The following is a 21193-nucleotide window of genomic DNA, read 5'->3' as shown; positions in this document are numbered from 1 at the left end:
TACTAGTAAAATGGTAACATCATAATCTGTGACATAAATGATTCATCAATATTTCATTTTCCTCTAGCTCCCTCCTAACCTCTTCATAGTAAAAATGAAACATATATATTGTTAATCATAGAAATGGGTCCAAAAGGGTGTAAACAATTAGATACTTCCAAGTAACTTTCAGAAGGATTTCTTCCAGATTAGGTGTTACTCTGACTCTCTCTTTGAATCACCCACTAAAATAGCTTGATACCTATTTCTGCTGAGTATACTGGACCAGGCACCTAAACTTGCTTGCCTTATTCATGCAAGTAATCCTACTGTTTGCTCACGGGAGTAAAATGAGCATGACTTGATACCAGAACTATATACACTCCCTGGCAGCTTCTTTATAGGATTTTTTTTTATATACAAAACTAAATAGAACTATGCAGATAACAGGAACCAAATGAAAACTATATGTACTCTCTAAAGCTACTGTATCCAAAGCGTACTGAATTTGACAGGAAATAAAGAGAAATTAAAAAAAAAGAAATTGTATGAAAGGAGTTGGAAATTTGAGATACGCAGTTTGCATCTACAGCTAGCCTGGCTATTACAAAAAATTCCTATCCATAACAGACAGGGAATCTGTGCTGTAAGAACTGTGACTGACAACTGTGAATACAGTTGTTCCTAGCAGGATTCAAGCTATAACATGAAGAGGGCTTAAATATGAGCACATAACTCCCCTCAAAAAACAAGCTGGAGCCTCATCAGCTAAGATGCAAAATGAACCTAAATCTAAGAATGCTCCATGAATCTAAATTCTGAATTGATCATAAAGAATTGGTCATTGCTTGCTTTGGTTTTCCGCTCTGCAGTGAAAAGTGCTAAAAGAGGCAGGGCAAAACCTTATATCAAGAAGTTAATGCAATTACTAATGCACTCTGATTCCATTCCTAAGTATGCCCTCCTGGCAATGTTGATGAGGACACTGACTATAATAAAATAGTCAGCTGAGCAAATAACCATGCAAGTGGACTCCAAGGACTTTTTATACATGGAGCCAAAATTCATTTCTGCATCCAAAAATAATTGCAGGTATACAGTGCTTTCTCACTAAATATTTTTGCAGTCTGCAGATGTGAAAAATGGAAGGCAGCTTTTGAAAATCTGCCTGGTAGAGATTTGGATGATGCCGAGTATCTGCAACTGCTTGACAGCTCCATAAATCACTACAGTATTTATTCAAACATAGTTTTTGAACGCCCATATTTTAGCAGGGGTTGAGGTGCTCATGCTCATTTAAATGAAAAAGCTAATCCAGCTGGTACAAAATGAAATGGGTTGAAGCATTTACTTGCATCCTTCAGACTCAGTAAGTATCGGTTGTTTATGACCAATAAGTGGCACATGGTCAGGCCACTAGATGAAGTACAATTAATGCCAAGACTGGAAGGATGACAGAGAGTACCCATAGTATATATGGGAACTTGGGCTGTCCACTTGCAGTTTTTGCCATTACAGGTAAATTGTGCCTCTTGTTTGACTTGTCAAATCTTAGCTTAGGGGTAAAAATATGAACTTTCAGTCATCGCTTTTTCTCAAAGGGCCAGATTGTGCCTGGCTCCTGTAGAGCTGGCTGGGACCAGAGGGATTAGACAGAGTGTCCTTCAAAAAGGGTGGACCAGTTAGGGTGGCCAGGTGTCCAGTTTTTGACTGGAAAGTCCGGTTGAAAAGGGGACCTGACAGTGTCCGGTCAGATCTACTGACTGGACACCCAAAGTCCGGTTACTGCAGCTAGAGGAGGCAGGGAGGCGCCAAGTCATCACCCGTGCCAGCCCCTACTCAGCCAGGGCCAGCTCCTACCTGCATCAGGCGGCTGCAGCTCCCAATCCTGGCTTTGCAGGCAACGGGGGGAGAGGCGAAAAGCAATGAGTGATGGAGGGAGGGGGAAAGAGGAGCAAATGGGGGGCAGGGCCTCAGGGGTAAGGGGCAGGGCAGAGACAGGGCCTTGGGGAAAGAGGTGGGGTGGGGCCTCAGGGGTAAGAGGCGGGGCAGGGGAGACTCCAGCAGGTGTGCTCAGTTTTTAAATATTACAAAGTTGGCAGCCCTAGGACTAGTGGCTGTATTCTGTGGGATCTGCAGGAGGCCCTGCACTTTTCTGAGGCACAAGTTCCTATTGGGAGTGTGACTCCTCTGCATTCCAAGGCAAAGCAATGCCTTAACACTCGGATTTTCAAAGGAGAGGGAATTGCAATAGGATCTGAACATCTAACTCTGTTAGTGTCCTTTGAAAATGTCACCCTAAAGGTACAACTAATTCCTCTGCAATACCCAAAATGTAATTGCTACTGTACTGTGGATACCTACGGATCCTATTTGCCCCATGAAATACTGTTCCCTGAGCTGTTAAGGGTGCTTCTAGGGATCCCTTTAATCCAAACCTGAATAGGGAGGTTTTAGCCTTTCATTTGGGTGATTTCTTCTCTCACAATTTCTAAAATTATAGGAAACAATTTTCTTAGTCTTGGGTTTCTACAGTCTAAAGCATCTCAGACTGGCATGGAAATTATGCACACAATTAAAAAAAAAAGTATTTCAGATGCACAACGAGGTTTACAGCATATCCTGTTCCCCCCCATCTACAGGAGGCCAAAGCTTCCAATGCTGTTTTCATTCTTCATCCAGAATTGCCCCAAAAGGAAATATTAAAGGTTACATTTTGTGTGCCTAAAAATATGCACAAGCAAAAGGGTGTGTGCAGGAACAGAAGTTGGGGTTATGGAGTCAAAAAAAAAATTCCAGGCATAAACTTTTGCTTCCAACATCCACCATGTTCAGGCTCCATGTAACACAGACAGAGTAAGAGCATAGGTGATGGCAGCAGCAGCAGAATAACATGGGAGCAGAATAAAGACTCTTTATGAACCTACAGTATGGAATGATGCATAAGACTATTTTCAGAAACTATTCAGAGTTGCTTTAGAAACTCTGTGATGAAAAAAATCGTAGTAATTAGCCGTTAAGCAATCATAAAAGATATAAATATCATGTATTTTAAAGCAATTTCAGATTCAGTCAGAAATTAATGTAATGCTTTTTATGAACATCTGACTCCTTTTTAATGAGCTGTGCTGTACTTAAATTCTTTCTTTATACTGCACCAGGGCTAACTTTGGAATGTTTTTCTATCTAACTTTCAACTTTTTTTATTCACCTAATAAAACCCTTTGATTTTCTTCCCACTGCAGGCAACCTTATAATGAATGACTTCATGAAGCAGCCCTAAGGTTTTAGTTAGATTTCCTTTGTGACTCCATCACATTTCTTCTGATGCCAAAAGGTACTATTTCATTGCTTCAGTTTGATCCCATTCAACAGGTTGCAATATATAGAAATTTGCATAAGCAAAAGTACATTTTCTATTCATTGACTCATAGGCCTATAGACTTTGAGGTCAGAAGGGATGATCATGATCATCCAGTCTGACCTCTTGCATATTGCAGGCCACAGAACCTCACCCACTCACTTCTGTAGTAGGCTCATTACTCAGGCTACGATTTAGTCACAGGTATTTTTAGTGAAAATTATAGACAGGTCACAGGCAATAAACAAAAATTCACGGCTGTGACCTGTCCATGACTTATATTATAACCCCCCCTGACTAAATCTTGAGGAGCCATTGCTGGAGGGGAGCCGGGGGGCAGCTGCTGTGGGGAAGGGAGGCTGGGGGGGGGCAGGGCCAGCAGCACTAGCTGCCGGGGGGCTGCCGAGCAGCAGCTGCTACAGCCGCCTGGGGACTGCTACTGGGGGCTGCGACAGCGGCTGCTCCAGCCACCCCAGGGACTGCTTCTCTGTTGGTCCCCGGGGCCAACCCCACCGGCTGCTGCTCAGGCAGTTCCAGGGCCAGCTGCCCAAGGACCAGTGTTCCCGCTAATTTTTCCCACTCATGTGCAGAATGAATTTTGTTATGTGCAACAATATGGAGGTGATGGGGCTGAGGGGTTCAGAATGTGGGTGGGGGCTCAGAGCTGGGGCAGAGGGTTGGCAGGGGTGTGATGGCTCTGGCTGGGGGTGCGGGCTCTGGGGATAGGGGCTCAGGGCTGGGCCAGAGGATTGGGTGAGGACTCCAGCTGGAGGTGTGGGCTCTGGGGTGGGGGGGATGACGAGCTCATGGCTGGGGCAGTGGGTTAGGATGTGGGATGGGACTGGGGGGAGGGCTCTTGCTGAGTACGGGCTCTGGAGAGGGGCCGGGGATGAGGAGTTTCGGATGCAGGCTGCCCTGGGGCTACAGCAGGGAGAGAGGACTCCCCCTGGGGCTGAGCTGGGGCCGGGGGCGGGGCGCCCCTCCCCTGGTCATGGCAGGTCCCGGCCGGGCAGGTTCCCTGAGCACCTGTGTGGCACTAAATAGGCTGCTGCACAGCTTACAGGGAACTTAGCTGGGGACCACCTGAGCAGCAGCTGGTGGGGCTGGCCCCGGGTACTGCCTGAGCAGCGAGTGACCCATGTCCCATGCTGCAGAGGAAGGAGAAACCCCCCAGGGTCTCTGCCAATCTGATCTGGGGAAAAATTCCTTCTCAACCCCAAATATGGTGATCAAACAGTTAGACCCTGAGTATGCAGGCAAGACCCACCAGCCAGACACCTCAGCCAGACACCTTGGAAAGAATTCTCTATAGTGACTCAGAGTTCTACCCATATAGTGTCCCATCTCCAACTGTTGGAGATACTTCCTAATAACAGTAACGGATAGACGTCATTAGTGTCTGTATTAGGGACGTCCAAGGTAGTTTACATAGATTGATTAGGATTGGATATCCAGCTTTTATGTAAGAGCTGAACATTATCCATGAATAGACATGACTGAGTTACTTGATCTGCGTGATGACATTGAGTACTTGAGCAAGTTGTTATCACCCAGTATTATGTCATGGACTTTGCTACATAAGCATCGGTATGTAGGCTCTCTACATGTACATAATTCTATATGTAACAACTTGTTGTATGGGACTGAATCCTCAATATACTAACTTTTGGAATCAGAACATATGTGATGCCTTCTTTTCCTGAGAAAGTATTTGGCTCCATAACTCTCTACCTATCCTGGAACAGCTGGAATCCACTCTCTCCACTTCCATTTCTCTCCTCAAAGCACTTTTTGTCTGCAAAGACAGGCAGTGTTAAATGACCAGTGAATGAAATTCTGATACTTATTATATACATGAAACAAAACACACACACCCACACTCCACTGTCATATGGTGAATCTGCTTCCATGTCTGATAGCACTCAGTGTAACTGAATAATTATTTATAACTTGTCTACCGATGCAGTAAGCACCTAGATGCAGAAATCTTCTCTCTTCCACGTTCTTTACAGTGCTGACAGCACTCTAAAATAAATACTTATTCTGTATATGCTAATTTCAAGTCATAACATCTATTCAGTCACATCGAAGAATGTAAAGTATGATTCCATACTAGGATATACATGAGAATGCATATGTGGCCAACAGCCCTGAAATAACTTGGCAATAACTAACAGAATTTACTAGGCAGATATTGCTGCAAGGAAATTTGCATCAAGCCACCCATCACATACCAGGAAATCTTTGAATGCACTTCACTGTATTCAAGCTTAAAGAACAAAAAATCAAGAGGACAGAAACATCAAATATATATGAGTAAACAAATATATTGCTGTCCGTCAAGACTAAAATGATGATCCTCACTTGTTATTAAAGATATTAGTTCAGCAGTTCAGTGCACTTCTAATACTGTTACAGTAAAACCACAGTTGGAACCATGCCTAAATATAGCCCCAATAACTCAAGAAGGAGGGTTGCAATCAGGATGGGAGATCAAAGACAGCCTAAAGGAAAATGAGGGCTCTTAGTAAATTTTTCAACATGCAAAGCTAACAGTTGGCTCTAAAATACTGTATGTAATGTCTATTTTACTGTGACAATCTAATTTAGAAACATGCAGGGTGGAATTGGCACTTTGCAAGACAGCTCTCATAAAGGGCAGTGGATAGCTACACTGCCCCAGGGGCAGGGTTGGGACCAAATTATGACTGAGAGTCACAATTCAGTCATGACTTTCCCTTTGCTCCGACTGGAAAAAAGCGGAACCAGCCTTTTTCTTCCACAGCTTACCTCTGCCAATGCACAGGCTCAGCTGTATTGGGTGATGAGTGAAGCCAAGGCTCTGTCCACTTCCTGCTCCTGCCTGCCCACTTCCCATCCACCTGTATGGGACAGGGAGGAGCGATCCAGTGGCAACTGCTCTTCTACCTTCCCTTCCCTCCTCCGCTAGGGAGGATCTCTAGCAAAGTGAGTAGCCTGCATATGGGAGTAAGGGGGTTCTTTATGCCCTCTTAGGCATCCGGGCTCACAGTCTGAGTCTGTAGTCTGTAACATGCACTCTGATATATTAAAAGAAGCACAACACAACTTGTTTGTAGTAATAATAATAATGATGAGGAACTGCTTTTAAACATTGTGATATTCACCATGAACACTAGTCACTACCATTTCAGAGAGCAGTCATCTGTAGGTGGATTTTAAAAGTAGTTGATGAAGATACTTCCAATGGCTCTGGAGTGCACGCAATAGTACAGAAACAGCAGCCACAGGAATCAGTGGATACTGACCTTTGCTATGACCAGAGTATTAACCATGTGTAACCCTTGCCTATGTCAGGTGACTGGGACTAGGAAATAAAATCAATCTATTACCATCATTTCTACATGTCAGACCTTTATTACAAACACCTTGCTATATCGCTATTTACATGGGCCTACCAGCTGCATGTGCACCTAAATCACATCATGAAGAACTTGCTCTGTACAACTACAAAACCAACTACAAAACCAGTTTCTGTACCAACTACAAAACCAGTTTCTCCTCTCTTGGTTTTCACACCTCAGCTGCTAGAAGAGGGCCTCATCCTCCCTGATTGAACTAACCTCGTTATCTCTAGCCTGCTTCTTGCTTGCTTATATATACCTGCCCCTGGAAATTTCCACTACATGCATCCGACAAAGTGGGTATTCACCCACGAAAGCTCATGCTCCAAAACGTCTGTTAGTCTATAAGGTGCCACAAGACTCTTTGCTGCTTTTACAGATCCAGACTAACACGGCTACCCCTCTGATACTTGCTCTGTACAGTACTCCAGAATTCTCTACAAAAGGGTTTATTTCCCCCTGTGGACTGCAACTTTGTCACAGCTTATGTTGGAGAGGATGGAGGAGAAGAGATCCATCTTGAAAGCCAAGCAATAGTGGCCATTTTCTTACTATAGTATAAAAAACATTGAGTTTCCTCTGTCAGACCGCTTCAGGCAATCTTTTGCTACAAGAGCAATTAAGCAGCTGGCCTTGTTAGAAGACATTCCTCAGCTTTACTGATTCATCTGAGTCAAGCATGCATTGTCGTGCATGGCAGGTATGTCCAGATTTCTTCATGGGCTGTTTTAGGAGAAAGCTTGCTGTAGGGACTTTTCCAAATGGTTACAGACTTCAAAACCATCCCCTACATCTTTGATGATTCCCTTTTAATTGGATTTCCACACACAGGCTGGCTTCCTAATAACACACTTTATTTTATAAGCAAAGGGTTTTTTGTTTGTTTATTTCTTTTTAAAGATCTGGGATTTCTTTATTTTCCCTATGTAGGCACACTTTTTCCGGCAGCACTTCACCATGGGGGCAACAGAACTCTGAATGGAATGTGCTTGGAATGGCCCCAGGGTCCACTAGGGCTGCTGCACAGCCAGTCTTTGCTCCTCATGAGTAGTGTGTTTGTGCAGGACGAAGGATGTTGCCAGAATGACAGCAAATTAATTTAACTCAAAGAAACTACTCTTGTCACTGAAAGCCAGCATGGTAGAGACCCAGCAATGAAGTGAAATTGCATTGACAATCCAAAGGAAGATGGACATATTGAACAAAACATTCAAATGTATTATACGTTACACTTACATAACTAGCTCACTCCCAGGTGGGCTGTCACCTGAGAACTGGTTAATTTCTAAAAGCTGGTGGCCTACTAAAGGAGGATTTCCCACACCTGTGAGGGGGGAACAGATCAGGACTCTTGCCTAGCCCAAGTCCATCCTGCCCCTACCTCCTCACTTCCAGGAGCCCTCTCTTTCCCACCTGCCCACGCTCCTGACATAACCTGTCTCCTTTCATCACCAGTTCCCAGCTGCTTCTTATCTCAGAAGGTCATTCTAGGCTTGAGGAAGAGTCATAATGGACCCCCAAAATGGTGTCCATTTTCTTAATATGCTGTAAATTATTGCATAGCAATGCATCACAAAAACCTAGGGAAATTAGCTCATGATCTATCTCTTCTCACATGAAAGACCAGCTTACTCATTCTCAGTGTGTTGCATGGAGAAACTGTTAGGAGCCACACATTATCCTCCCACCAACCTGCAGAGATTCAGCAGAAAAATTAATACAGCCTGGGTCTGTATTAAATTTCCCACAGAGCCATTTTCTATGCTGAGAAGACTTTAAGGGGGGATTCTGAGGATGGCCTCAGGACATGGAGTCCAGCAATGTCACCGGGGGCCTTGAAGCTGGTGTGGAGACACAGCCAGATCTGAAACTTGTGGCTTGTATCCTCTTACTTTTGTGGTGGAAAAAAGGGGTCATCTCCGACCCTGAAGGAAGAGTTTTGAGGAAACTCCAAGAAGTTCCCCTTATGGAGTTTTCATTCCCCTAGTCTGCTTCCATGCAAAGGAATAACTTGCTTGTGTCTATAACTAAGTTGTCTATTTTCCTGTCCAAGGATCTTCCAGTCAGTCATTTGTTCTGTTCAAGATAATTCTTCCCCTCTGCTCAAAGAGTAGAGAGATATATCTATTTTTTCTACAAGTAATTTCAGCCAGTCAGGACATGACTTAAATTAGATGATGAATGACAAGAGAAGTGTTTTTATCTAGATATGTTGTGAAAAATAAAGCATAACCCATAGCATTGGTGATATTTCTTTGCTCATTTTTCTCCTATAATTTTTATCACTCTGTTTCTTTAGGTTCCTACATGGCCCCATCAGTGCAACATCCAAGTTCTTTTCCTTTCCATTTCATTTACAATCATAGACCTAGACTAGAAATAGTTCTTGTAGACGAGCCCTTTGTCGCTCACGGTACAAATCAGCCGAAGACCTCTTACTTTGCAAAACCCAGTGTCCTTTTATTTCCCTGTGTTCGTTCCCGCCACCATCGATATACAACTCTGTACAATTCAATAGGAGTTAGGTAGCCACCCGGGACACAGCTAGTTCCTGTTGCTAGCTAGGAGCAGCAACTCCTTACTCCTCCTGTCCCCCTCCTTTCCACTTCCTTCCTGCCTGCTAGCTTTATAGGCCTTCTCCCCAGCAGGCTCACAGGTGATTGCTCTCAGGCTCCTTCAATGAGCCACACCCGGACAGCTCCAATCATTTCCCCTTGATGGGAGCTGCGCTAGCAGGTTCTGAGCTAACAGGGGCTGGTTCAGTGCCTCTTAGGCCAGCACCCTGTTACAGTCCTACAATATGTATCTAATTATGTCTGAGTTCTGCTGACTTTTTTCTCCTCTTATATGCTTCAGCCTTATCCCTATTGACAAACACAGTGGCACAGCTCAGCAGCCCCACTATAAAGCCATTAATTCACTTTCACCATTACATTCATTTTTTCACAAGCCAATATGTTTCCTAACAAATTCATGGTAACTAGAACCTTGGGTTCCCTGCCCAAAGTTCACTTTGCAGTGGGTTCTCTGCTTTCATCTATCAGACTGGGCTCACACATGTAGAAGGTTAAAAAGGTCTGGATTCAAAATGAACCTGGTTGTCTCAATACTTGGACGTCACTGCAGCCCCCAGTGTGGTTTGGGTTCCCAGGGGTTTCTAAATGTTTATTCCGGTTCATGGTGGTTCAGTGGGAGCAGAAGTAAATTTAGCAGCCATTTTGGAAGAGGAAAAAGGTCTGAGGACCATGAAAAAATGATATATTGCCCTTGTAAAACAATGTTCAGCCTGTTTGAGAATGAGTGGCTTCTGGCCTGTTAGTTCATATAAGATTTGCCTTTCTTGGTCCAATTCCCAGTACAGCCTGCCTAATCTGGACTATTCAGAGCTGATGAAGACCAGGCTAAAGAGACACCTCATTACTGCCACTCACCTGGCTGCTCTGACTAGTCCTTCATTTAGGGGAAACTGCAGGGTCTCTACAGTACACAAGCCCTCTGCCAAGGGCTGAATTTCACTTGGAATGCATATAATATCTCTGTTGCTATACCACAGATATCTTTATAAGGCAAAACAGTGGGCATGTGTGAGTGTAAGGAGTTATCTAATCCCCCATCCCACCACCCCGCTTTTTTGGAAAATCTTCTCTTTGTTTTTGCAAGAACATTTTAAGACCTAACTTGTGCATCCATCCTGCAGCAAACACACTGTTGCCCTCCCTAGGGAAGAGGAGATTCTATTTGCCCCCAAAATCAATAATTGGCAGCCCTAAAGCAACAGGCTCAGCAGAAGAAATGTACAAACCCAGCTGAAGGATCTTTTACTAAGTCCCACTATACTTAGCAGAGAGCTAAATTAAAAGTCTGGGATGAACATATGTGTATTAAATTCTGCTACTGTTCACTGGGTTGTTTGATAATTTCACATGATGGTCTTTTTATAATAAATCATGCACATGCACAGAATAAGGTAACAACAAGCCAATATATATATATAAAAAACAACCAAAATATTAAATGTAATAATATCATCAGGGCAAATCCAGAAGTGCTTACTCAGTCCTTACTCTAGTCCAGGGGTCGGCAACCTCTGGCACGCAGCTCATCAGGGTAAGCACCCTGGCGGGCCAGGCCAGTTTGTTTACCTGCCGTGTCAGCAGGTTCAGCCGATCATGGCTCCCACTGGCTGTGATTCGCTGCTCCAGGCCAATGGGAGCAGCGGGAAGTGGCGCGGGCTGAGGGATGTGCTGTCCCCATTGACCTGGAGCGGCGAACCGCGGCCAGTGGGAGCCGTGATCGGCCGAACTGCCGATGCGGCAGGTAAACAAACTGGCCCAGCCCACCCTGGCGAGCTGCGTGCCAGAGGTTGCCGACCCCTGCTCTAGACAAACCCCTATGGATGCCAATTAACGTCAGTGAGTCAGTCTGAAGACTAAGTGTGGGAGCGAGGGAAGGAGGTGGTGCTTGGTGAACAGGGAGAGCCTGATGGGACAAAAAGTTATTTGACTTTTTGCTCCTTCCCATTCTGGCAAGGGGGAGTGCTGCTGACTGATATTGGGGAAACAGTGCAGCTGTGAGCTGGGGATGACGCTCATTGAGAACGCTTTGTTGGAGCAGGATTAGAATGTCTTCCAAGCAGGGGCTTCTCTTAAATATTTGGAAGTGAAATAGTGATGGTGGGGTGGTCTTACCCCTCTGCCTCCCCCTAGTCTCTTTCCTCTGGTTATGGTGGGGCAAGTGAAACAGAAACCTCTGCCTGAGAGAGTGTGACAAAAGTCTGAGTAAAGGCTCCAGGACTTAGTTTATTATGAATTTTCAATGTTCCTAAAATATCCATCCACTTATTTCCAAATTTCAGCCTGTCCTTGTGACATCTTCTGAGTGTCTCACCAGCAACTTCAACTTAGCATGGCCAAAACAGAACTCTTATCTTTCCTTCCAAGCTTCTTGCGCATCCGCCCTGTTCCTCAGGCCTCTAGCCGGGGAGGTTATCTTTGACTCCTCCCTCTCTCTTGCCCCACACACCCAGACAGCGTCCAAATACCTCCACTCCTCTGCCAAAACATTTTAAGAGCCCAAGCTTTTTTCCTTTCTCTCCACACAGCTAATGCTCTTATTCAGGCCCTCATAATCTCCTCCTTTCTGTTGTCCCTAACACACTCCTTGCCCCATCCACTCCACTGAAACCTTGCTGTTGGCACATCTTCCTAGTCCTCATTCTGACCACATTACTCTGCTCATTCGATTCCTTTACTGGCTCCCCCATCTTACTGCATCCAATTCAAGCTTCTTTTCCACCCCTTCCAGGCCTTTAGCAACTCTTCCTCTCTCTACGTGTCCTCCCTCCTCTCTTTGTGTCTTTCTGTCTCATTTTGCTCAACCTGCCAAGGATGCCAGTCTCACTTGCCCATTTGTCATCTTCTCTCACACCCATTTCTGGGTCATCTTCCACACTCTCCCTTATGCCTGGCATGCTTCCCTGAATTCATCAATAAAGGCTACTATTCTCTCAACGTTTGTCTTACTCTATATTTCTACAGCACCATGGAGCCCTGATTCTGACTGGGCCCTAGGGGTGTTACCACACTTCATTAGCATCATGGGGCTGATTCTGTTCTTACTTACAACAATGTTACACAAGTGTGTAATTCCACTGGCATCTATGCAGTTTTACTTTTGGTTTACACCAGTATGAGGACAATCAGGTCCCATGTGTCTAGCTTTGTATCACAGTGTTTTACACATTAAAAAAAAGTTACAAATAAAAACTTGGATACTATAAATAAGTAACATTTTTTCCACCCAACCAGCGTACATCTCATTAATGAAGGTGACAATACCAAGGTGAAAGCCTTTTTTGTTTATTAGAATTTATTTAATGAGACCAGTCCAATCTGACAGTCAAAAAGATCCTGCCTGTAAAAATATCATTTGTCGTTTCATTATTTTATACAGCAGTAGTTTTTCCATCCAGTTATGGATGTTCTCTGAAAACAAGTTTGCACAATGACACCGGGGAGAATTGGACTAATTGACTGGAAGAAAGAGCTTTATGAGCTGTTTCTGTTGCCCTTCAGACTCCATTAGCCTCTACTAAGTTACATACATTGGCTCCAGCACTACTTATTTAACTAGGAAGTAGAGCTGTTGAAAGATAGCTAGGCATCTGGTTAGCCACTCAGGGAACATTCTGAAGTAATATGGGGTACTTCTCAATACAAACAGCACCACATCCTGTTAATAACTTCACGCATTTTTTCCCTTTGTTAAAAAGCTTGTGATATTGAAGAATGGGACTTCTAATGTATGAAACCCTAAAAAGTTTACACCTTTAAACAAAATGAAAAATAAAGCAGCAAAGGATTTGGGAACACCCATTTTAATTCATTGTAATTAATGTTAATGTTGAAAATAACTTGTCAAAACAATTTTATAAATCATCTAAACTTAAGAGGCTAATATCAGTGTTACCAGATCTAAGCACAATGAAACAAGCTTACAGGAGTGAACCAAAGCCCATTATTGTTAATGGAAGTTGTTTCATAGATTCCAACGGGTTTTAGATCAGGTTAATGGAAAACCTAGCAAAGCTCCTTTTCTAGTGAAGAGGAGTAAAAAGTTTTATTTCAGGGGATTTTTTGCAAACTGAAGTTCCAGTTACAGTGAACCTAACCTTCTTAGGGCCAAGACCTGGAATTCTTACTCAGGTAAAACTCCCCAGAAGTCAGCAGGAGTGTATAAGTATTGCACCAAAATACATGTAATGAAGTGACTTATATAGGACTGATCCCAAGCCCACTGAAGCAAGTGAGAATTTTTCCATCAACTTCAATGAACTTTGAATCAGGCCACATACGATCTTCACTGAACTTCTTTTCCCAAATACTTATAAACTCAGAGAATATCATAGCAAAATCCATGGCCAGATCCTGCTCCCAGTGAAGTCAATATCAAGTTTGTACTGACTTCAACGGGAACAGAATTGGGCCCCTAACTACACCTCTACCTCGCTATAACGCTGTCCTTGGGAGCCAAAAAATCTTACCGCGTTATATGTGAAACCGCGTTATATCGAACTTGCTTTGATCCGCCAGAGAGCGCAGCCCTGCCCTGCCCCCCCCCGAGTACTGCTTTACCACGTTATATCCAAATTCGTGTTATATCAGGTGGCGTTATATTGAGGTAGCGGTGTATGTTTTCTAACACAAGGAAACTGTAAATCAGTAGTACTCAAACTTCTGTACTGGTGATCCCTTTCACAAAGCAAACCTCTGAGTGTGACCCCTCCCCCCGGCCTTATAAATTAAAAAAAACGTGTTTATATATTTAACACCATTATAAATGCTGGGTGCAAAGTGGGATTTGGGGTGAAGGCTGACAGCTCACGGCTCCCCCCATGTAATAACCTCGTGACCCCCGGAGGGGTCCCGACCCCCAGTTTGAGAACCCCTGCTGTAAATAGAGCATTACAGAAAATGACCGCAGTTACCATCGACTAGATTTTCTGACTCATTTTCATTAAAAGTTGCTCAGTTTGGTCTAATACAGTTCAATATTAAAGCATACAGGTTTGGTTGTGTTAAGGTTAAACGAATTAAAATACTGAGCACAAAGCAAAATACAACCATACAATTTAATGGTCCTCAGCAAAATGAAAAGCAAACCTGGGCTCACCTTTTCGTTTCTGTTGCTGGACGTGCCCGTATCCCTTTTGTCTGAGAAAGTCTGCACTCTGGAATTGTTTCCAACCTTATATTTCTTTAAGTAACTGCCAACCTTGACAAGCTTAGGAGGAGCTTTGTTTTTGAGAATTAAATCAGTGATTTTACACATTTTAAACTTCTTAGCCACATACCCTATAAGCTCCTGTAACCCCAGCACTATTTGTTCCATTCCATCTAATCTTTTAGCTTGCTGCTCTGCACTCTTGTTCATGTCAGAAAGGGTACTGGTCATTTCTATGCACAGCCCCTTCATTTCAGACTTATTTAGCTTTTCACTTGTTTCTGTGGTGGGTCCAGGTTCAGTTGCTTTTGCCTTTAACATCTCTATATCTTTTTCAATGCAACACATTTCCTGGGAAACACTGTTTAGCGTCTGAAGGACATTGTCCTGCACAGTCAACAACTTATCTATTTTCTGATCAAGGGAGGCAAACTTCACATCCAAGGTGTTAAAACTTTCAGAGGAGCTGACATGTTTGCTTGCAGCAAAAAGAATTTGGGTGGTTTCCACTTCATTAGCAAGCCCCTGGTTTTGTAAAGCACTCGGATCAAATATTTTGACCAAGGAGTTTACCCTGGATGTAGCAGAATTCGTCCTACTGGAGGTGGTCATTTTGCTGGTTTAGTTAGGAGAAGAAAATACTCTGATGGTCAGCTGTTTAAGGCCAATTATCTGCTCAGAAAGCTCCACATCCAGTCTTCTCAAACACAAAACCTGGGTTTGGCAAATCAGGCTCGAGCTATTTGAAAACCATCCAAATACATTTGACTATCACAAAGCAATGAGACAGCTGACTTACTTAGAAAGGAAAACACTCCTATTCATTTTTTTTACTTGTTTTAAAGTGAAATGGATATAGAGACAGACATTTGCTGAGCAACCTAAATGCACTCTGCTCAGTGACGTAAACCTGTGGGGAGGAGAGAGAGAACTATTTGCACTTAAATGGAATTTGACAGTGTAAAGGCTACAAGATATCTGAGAAGCCACTATGGGTAAAGACACTGTAGCAGTAATGTTATTGCTTGTCAGAAACATGCATCTAGTATGCAATGTGATCTCTGTCCTGAAGAGAATAGGGGCCTTTAAGGGGAAGCTAAATTTGGGCTCTTGAAATTTTTACAGCTTAATGTAAATTGTTCGGATTCAAACCTGCAGTTGCTTGAGAAACCTCTTATCAAAGGCGGCATTAAAGAGCAAGAGAGAGAGAGAGATGTGATATACAAATAATACATAAGAGAAAGTGAGAGAGACACTGGTATACATACACTATAGAAAGCCACAGCCTTTTTCTTTAAACTGGGCAATGATCACAACCAATCAGACATAGGCAATCCAAAGTCTAAAGAGTCTTTTTCCCCATAACCAGAGCTTTAGTTTAATCCTGTGTGTTATCCAATGTAGTTAAATTTAACACCAATGAAGCCTCTTATTACTTACAAAGATCTGACTACAAAATTCAGAAAATGACATTCACTAGCAATGATTGCTAGTTCCATTCTTTTTATTGCCTACCTGTAAACGGCTCCCTTAAAACCAGTCATTATATTACTATCACAAATGTTTTCCTGAGGGCTTTCACTTTTCTTAAAGTCAGTGTAGGGTCTAGAGGAAGAATCCCATAACTGGGAGTCTGGAATTCAGCTATGCATATTGGCTAGAGGAATTAACCCAGAACTGGGGTTCCACTCCCAGTTTAGCTACACTACTAATGTGAAGTCAGAGGGACTTTGGAGGCAGCAAGGGGTCTGTCCACATCAATCAACTTGCAGGATCTAAGCCTTATTTTGTGATGTGGGTAAATCATTTCCTTTCCCTGCCTCAGTTTCCACATATGTTAAATGGGGATGGTGGGGAATAATTAGTTAGCATGCGCAGAGAGTTTTATACATATAAAGTGCTAAGTATTTTAAACTTACTTTGTTTTCTGCCTGTAGTGTTTAAAATGTTCTCCATTTTAATTGCATAAGCTCGCTCTCATAACCACTCACAAATGGATTTTTAAAAGCTTTCCACTGAAACCTATTTTAATTTAAGAATGAATGTACACTTAGTGTTGATAATGCACTGAAAACTGATTTAGGAGCTTTTACTTGTTTTCCGGTTATCATGGGTTTTTATATTAGCCCCCTCGTGACAGCAGCTTGTCACCCTGACTGAAACCTGAAGTGAGCAGGCATGACCCTGAAACTTGTATTAAGATCTCCTCTTTACACAGCAGATGATATTGAGAGATTGCAATCATATCTTATGGTTAACAGTACCTCCTCTGCATTGATTTAAAAGCAGGCAAGTGGATGGAAAAAGAGAGTGTTTAGGGATCCCTATTTCATGGAAAGAATAATACACCAGGCATCACTAAAAAGAATGCTGAAACAAAGAGCATCATGGAGATTCCAGTAAAGAACAGTTATGTTTAAGGCCCCTAGTGTTCTTCCATTCATCTCTGCTAGAAACATAAACTAAATTCTCTTGACAGTTACACATCTGCAGAAGCCCCTGCTAGTTACAAAATTCCAGCAGAGGTGTTTGCACCATCTGCAAAATGGCCAGATTTGCAGAGCCATTCATCACAGCTGAAATGTCTGTGCAGAGGTTCACAATTCTAACTTTGGAGCTTTTTCCTTCTGCACACAAAAGACCAATGGTTCATTATATGTCATCACCCATCCAGCCAGGACGACTGTGGTGGATGTCTCAGTCAAAGCATGTCAGTCATGAGGTTCTTCTTTAAAATGGATGTTCTTTTGCGGGAGCAGGGAAATGATAAAAAGAGGGGTCAGCTACACTGATAGTAATTCTAAAGTCTAACCTATACACTAAGCCACACGTACTAAACATTTAAATCTCTCATAACACTTACCCAGGGAAATGTCATGAGAAATACATCAAAACGGTCATTTACTGAGTACTGTAATAAAATCAGCTTAGTATGTATGTTTCAAAGTTTAGCAGCACAAACACACTAATAAGCCTATATGATGAACTTTTATAAATGTTAAGCTCCTGGGGACAGGGACACTATTTTCCTTTACAGCACTATTATATGGATTATTATTGTAATTCTATCACCAAAAATTAGAAAGGTTTTCCCATCAATGCACTCTATTAATAGAAGAAGAAGAATACCTAGCTCTTATATAGCACTTTTCATCAGCAGTTCTCAAAGTGCTTTACAAGCTCTTTCTTAATATAATCCTATTACTCCTAGCTATGCCTCACTTTATTACGATACATAATGAATTTCCATCCTGGGTGTTTACATCCTTCAGTATTTGTTTCACCCTGCACCCTGAGTCTTGCTTAGCCATTCAATGCACATTTAATTCTTTCATTCTGTTCTCATAAACCAATCCTTACAATCAACACATCGCCATCCTCCGGTATTTTGGTCACTCTTACCTAACCTGCAACCAATTGTCAATATCCTTCTGGTAATGAGATGCCCAGAACTGAATGCAATGTTCCAGAGTCATATAGAGAAGGGCCTCCCTGTCCTGAGAAGTAATGCACCAATGGATGCAGCCCAAAATTGCAGTGATCTTTTTTAAATCAACCTAACGTGGCTAAATTAGACCTAACCCCGTAGTGTAGACCAGGCCCTTGTTGCTACCCTAACACATTGCACTATAAGTCCTAAGTCTCTTTCAGCATTGCTGCTTTTTGGATTTCTCCTTCCCATTAAATATTGGTTAAAAAAAACTAGCTTTAAAAAAAGAGACAATTTTTTTCCTCTTATTTACACCTGTTTTCATCCAAAATAACCCCAATAACTGTTGTCTTCCAGACTGCAAGCAAAGAGCAGAATTTGACTCATGATCACCTTTTTTTCTCCGATTTCATAAACTCGGGTTTAATGATATGACATGTTTAAATTTTCAGCATTGTGAAATTTCAATAAACATTTTCAATAAAATGTTGCATGTTGATGAAAAAAATGGCAAAACCAAATCTTTTTGCCATCTTTTCATCAGCTCTAGGTGATACTGTGATCCAGTGAAAAAAAGCATATACATTTGCTCAGTAGACAAGTTTCTAACCAGCCTATAAGAGATTAACTATTTCAACTTCAGGGGCGAGATAGCTCAGTGGTTTGAGCATTGGCCTACTCAACCCAGAGTTCTATGTTCAATCCTTGAAGGGGCCACTTAGGGATCTGGGGCAAAATCAGTACTTGGTCCTGCTAGTGAAGGTACAGGGCTGGACTCAATGACCCTTCAGGGTCCCTTCCAGCTCTATGAGATAGGTACCTTTGGCAGTGGTTGTGTTTTATGGATGATGAAACAAAGAAACTCACCCATATGAACATCATGTAAAGAGAAACCCTTCTGCAGGTTTTGAGCAAGCCACCATTTCCCATATGTTTTATATTATAGCTCAGAATATTAACACTCAGCCACCACACCATACAGGTGACAGTGTTGGCATGAAGGCTAGTGAACATTGGGAGATTTTCCACAGAATAATAGAAACGCCTATGCTAAATAACTTAGTGTTAATTAACTGTGAACATTCACACTATTTAACAGTCCTCTAAAAATATTTTTATTTCTTATCTGTATTTGGTGGTCTACTGATGCTGCATTCTTTCCAAGGACTTTTATGTATTAGAAGTTTACCTCCAAGATACCCCTGCATTTCCTCCCATCTTTGTTTCTGCACTGACACAAAGGACCTTTTACGAAGGGGTCAAAACTGGCTTTAAACTTGCATATATAATTTTGCAGGTGAGTAGAAAAGTCTCATACAAATTTTAGAAGAAATATAAAAAACTCATATGGAGTTGGGAATGGAGAGGGGGTTTTCCCTCCTCCTTTTTTTTACAGTACAAAAGTACTTGTAACTTTCTGGTTAGAAAGCTAGAGTTATGATTTTGTTCACGCCCTTGAACTCACTCAAACTCCTGTCAAAGTTATGTTCTCAGTTCATTTCTATGGAAATTTTGTGGCTATTATTTTGGAAAAATTAGTCAACATGATTCAATATGCCACAGCAGGTCTGGTTATCGATGTATCCATCTGCTTCTAAACATTCAATCTCAGGTTCAGAGATGCTTCATCCCAACTCTGATGGGGTCTGATCCAAAGCCAGTTGAACACAATGGGAGTCTTTTTTATTGAGTTCAATGGGATTTTGATCAGGCTCAAAGTAGTTAGAAAAATACTGTTATCCCAGTAAATCCTGAGAATGTACAAGAGTTACCAGTCAGTAAAATGGAAAAATATCTACTCTTTGTATTTCTATTATGAAGATCTATCCGCAAGTAGAAAGCTAGAGAACAGTTTTTTCTTAACAAGCCATTCACTTCATCTTCAGTGATTGCCTAGCCCCTTGGTGGTGCTACTAAGATGCCAACTTCCTGGCATTATCTTATTTTCTTCTGAAGGAACTATTCGTAAGGGGGTTTCCCTCCTTCTTTCCCCCCTCTCCACGTCCTTTCAGTTTTGTTATTTCATATTTCCTATTCATTACAAGCCTAGACAGAGCAGCACATAAATTTATGGCTTCTGGCACCAAACATCATAAACAAGAGCTCAAGTGGAAATGTTTGAGTAATAGAATCTGAGTCCAATTTTCTCTGGCTGTAAGCCAAGTGTTGGGTTATACTATAATTCATGAAAGACTAGTGTCTCTATATTTTATCATATATAGAACAAAATGCCTTGTCATCAATACCAAATTGTTTTACACAATGTGTCTCCAAAGTTTCCATATGCAGCACAATATCTTACTGTTCTCTTTCCTTTTTTTTTTTTAAGAGAGGATTTATTTTTTCCCACCCTCCCCAAACAAAACACCAACAACTGCCACTCATGAGTTTGTAGCACGTGCATGGTGCACACCGCACATTCCAGTCATTGCTTAGTCATCTGTGCAAGCAACACAAATCCTTATGACATTTCTGTTTCTAAGTTCTGGCATGGATCAGTTTTGGAGGGGTGTATATTAAGAAAAATAACGCAAGATCAAGTAGCTTTGGCTTACCAGCTACAGGCCACTGTGACCTCCACCTTCCACACCTCAGAAAGAAGCAGCAGCAGAAAACCTCACGTGTGTAGACAGGCATTATTTTGTGAAACTCACACTGTAGGTAGATAGGGCCTGATCCTACTCCCATTGACTTCAGTAGCAGGAGATCAGGTTTAGAGTTCGCAGTTACTACCAAGATTAGTAGGGAGAACCCTAGTGGAAAATATGCACCTTTTAAGGAGCAAAAAGACACAGCACAGGAGCTAAAGTTTCTGAACTAGTATAACGCATATAATAGCTTTGGTTGGTTGTAGTACATATAGTGTGCATTTAGATACATATGCACATACGTATATTACTATTTGCTAGAGCAGGTCAAAATTTTCCAAATATTCATTTTTAATGACAAAAATGAAAATGTGATTTATATTTTTAAGGATTCATATTACGCTCTTCATAATCCTGCCCTCATATACAATTCTATTCTCTGCTGACTTCCCCTTACTCTTCCCAAATCTTCCATCTTACTGCTCTTTTAGTCTCATTGTCCCAGTGTCAGTTCTGTGCCTTTTATCATGCTGCCCTATATACCTGGAAGAGTATTCCTCTTCTCTCTTTAAAATCCAATAATTTCAGCAATCCCTTCTACCTCTTTCCCTCCGGTTTTTACCCTGTGTCTTGGCTTGTGTTTGTCCATTTTGTGAAGCCTCAGTTACAAACTATTCATGACAGGGAACATATCTTAATGTACCTTTATAAAGTGCTGTACAAATTCACC

The 21193-nt window shown here is 42.1% G+C and overlaps 1 protein-coding gene across 2 annotated transcripts in view; it reads right to left on the bottom strand.

The window, feature by feature from the left end:
- MYLK4 (myosin light chain kinase family member 4) overlaps positions 1-15057 on the bottom strand; it is a 41456-nt gene extending 26399 nt beyond the window's left edge. For both annotated transcript variants that reach the window (XR_005593915.1, XM_039523883.1), the window contains exon 1: positions 14395-15057. Coding sequence is in view for 1 of the 2 variants with exons in the window: in XM_039523883.1 (XP_039379817.1) it covers positions 14395-15057 (663 nt within the window). In the remaining variant the exon portion in view is untranslated. The remainder of the gene's footprint in view (positions 1-14394) is intronic.
- Between the last annotated feature and the right edge of the window lie 6136 nt (positions 15058-21193).

The sequence above is a fragment of the Mauremys reevesii genome, linkage group 2 (assembly GCF_016161935.1).
Source record: "Mauremys reevesii isolate NIE-2019 linkage group 2, ASM1616193v1, whole genome shotgun sequence".
NCBI classification, from domain to species: domain Eukaryota; kingdom Metazoa; phylum Chordata; order Testudines; family Geoemydidae; genus Mauremys; species Mauremys reevesii.
The sequence above is the reverse complement of the archived record's forward strand: the minus strand, read 5'-3'. Positions and strand labels throughout refer to the sequence as shown.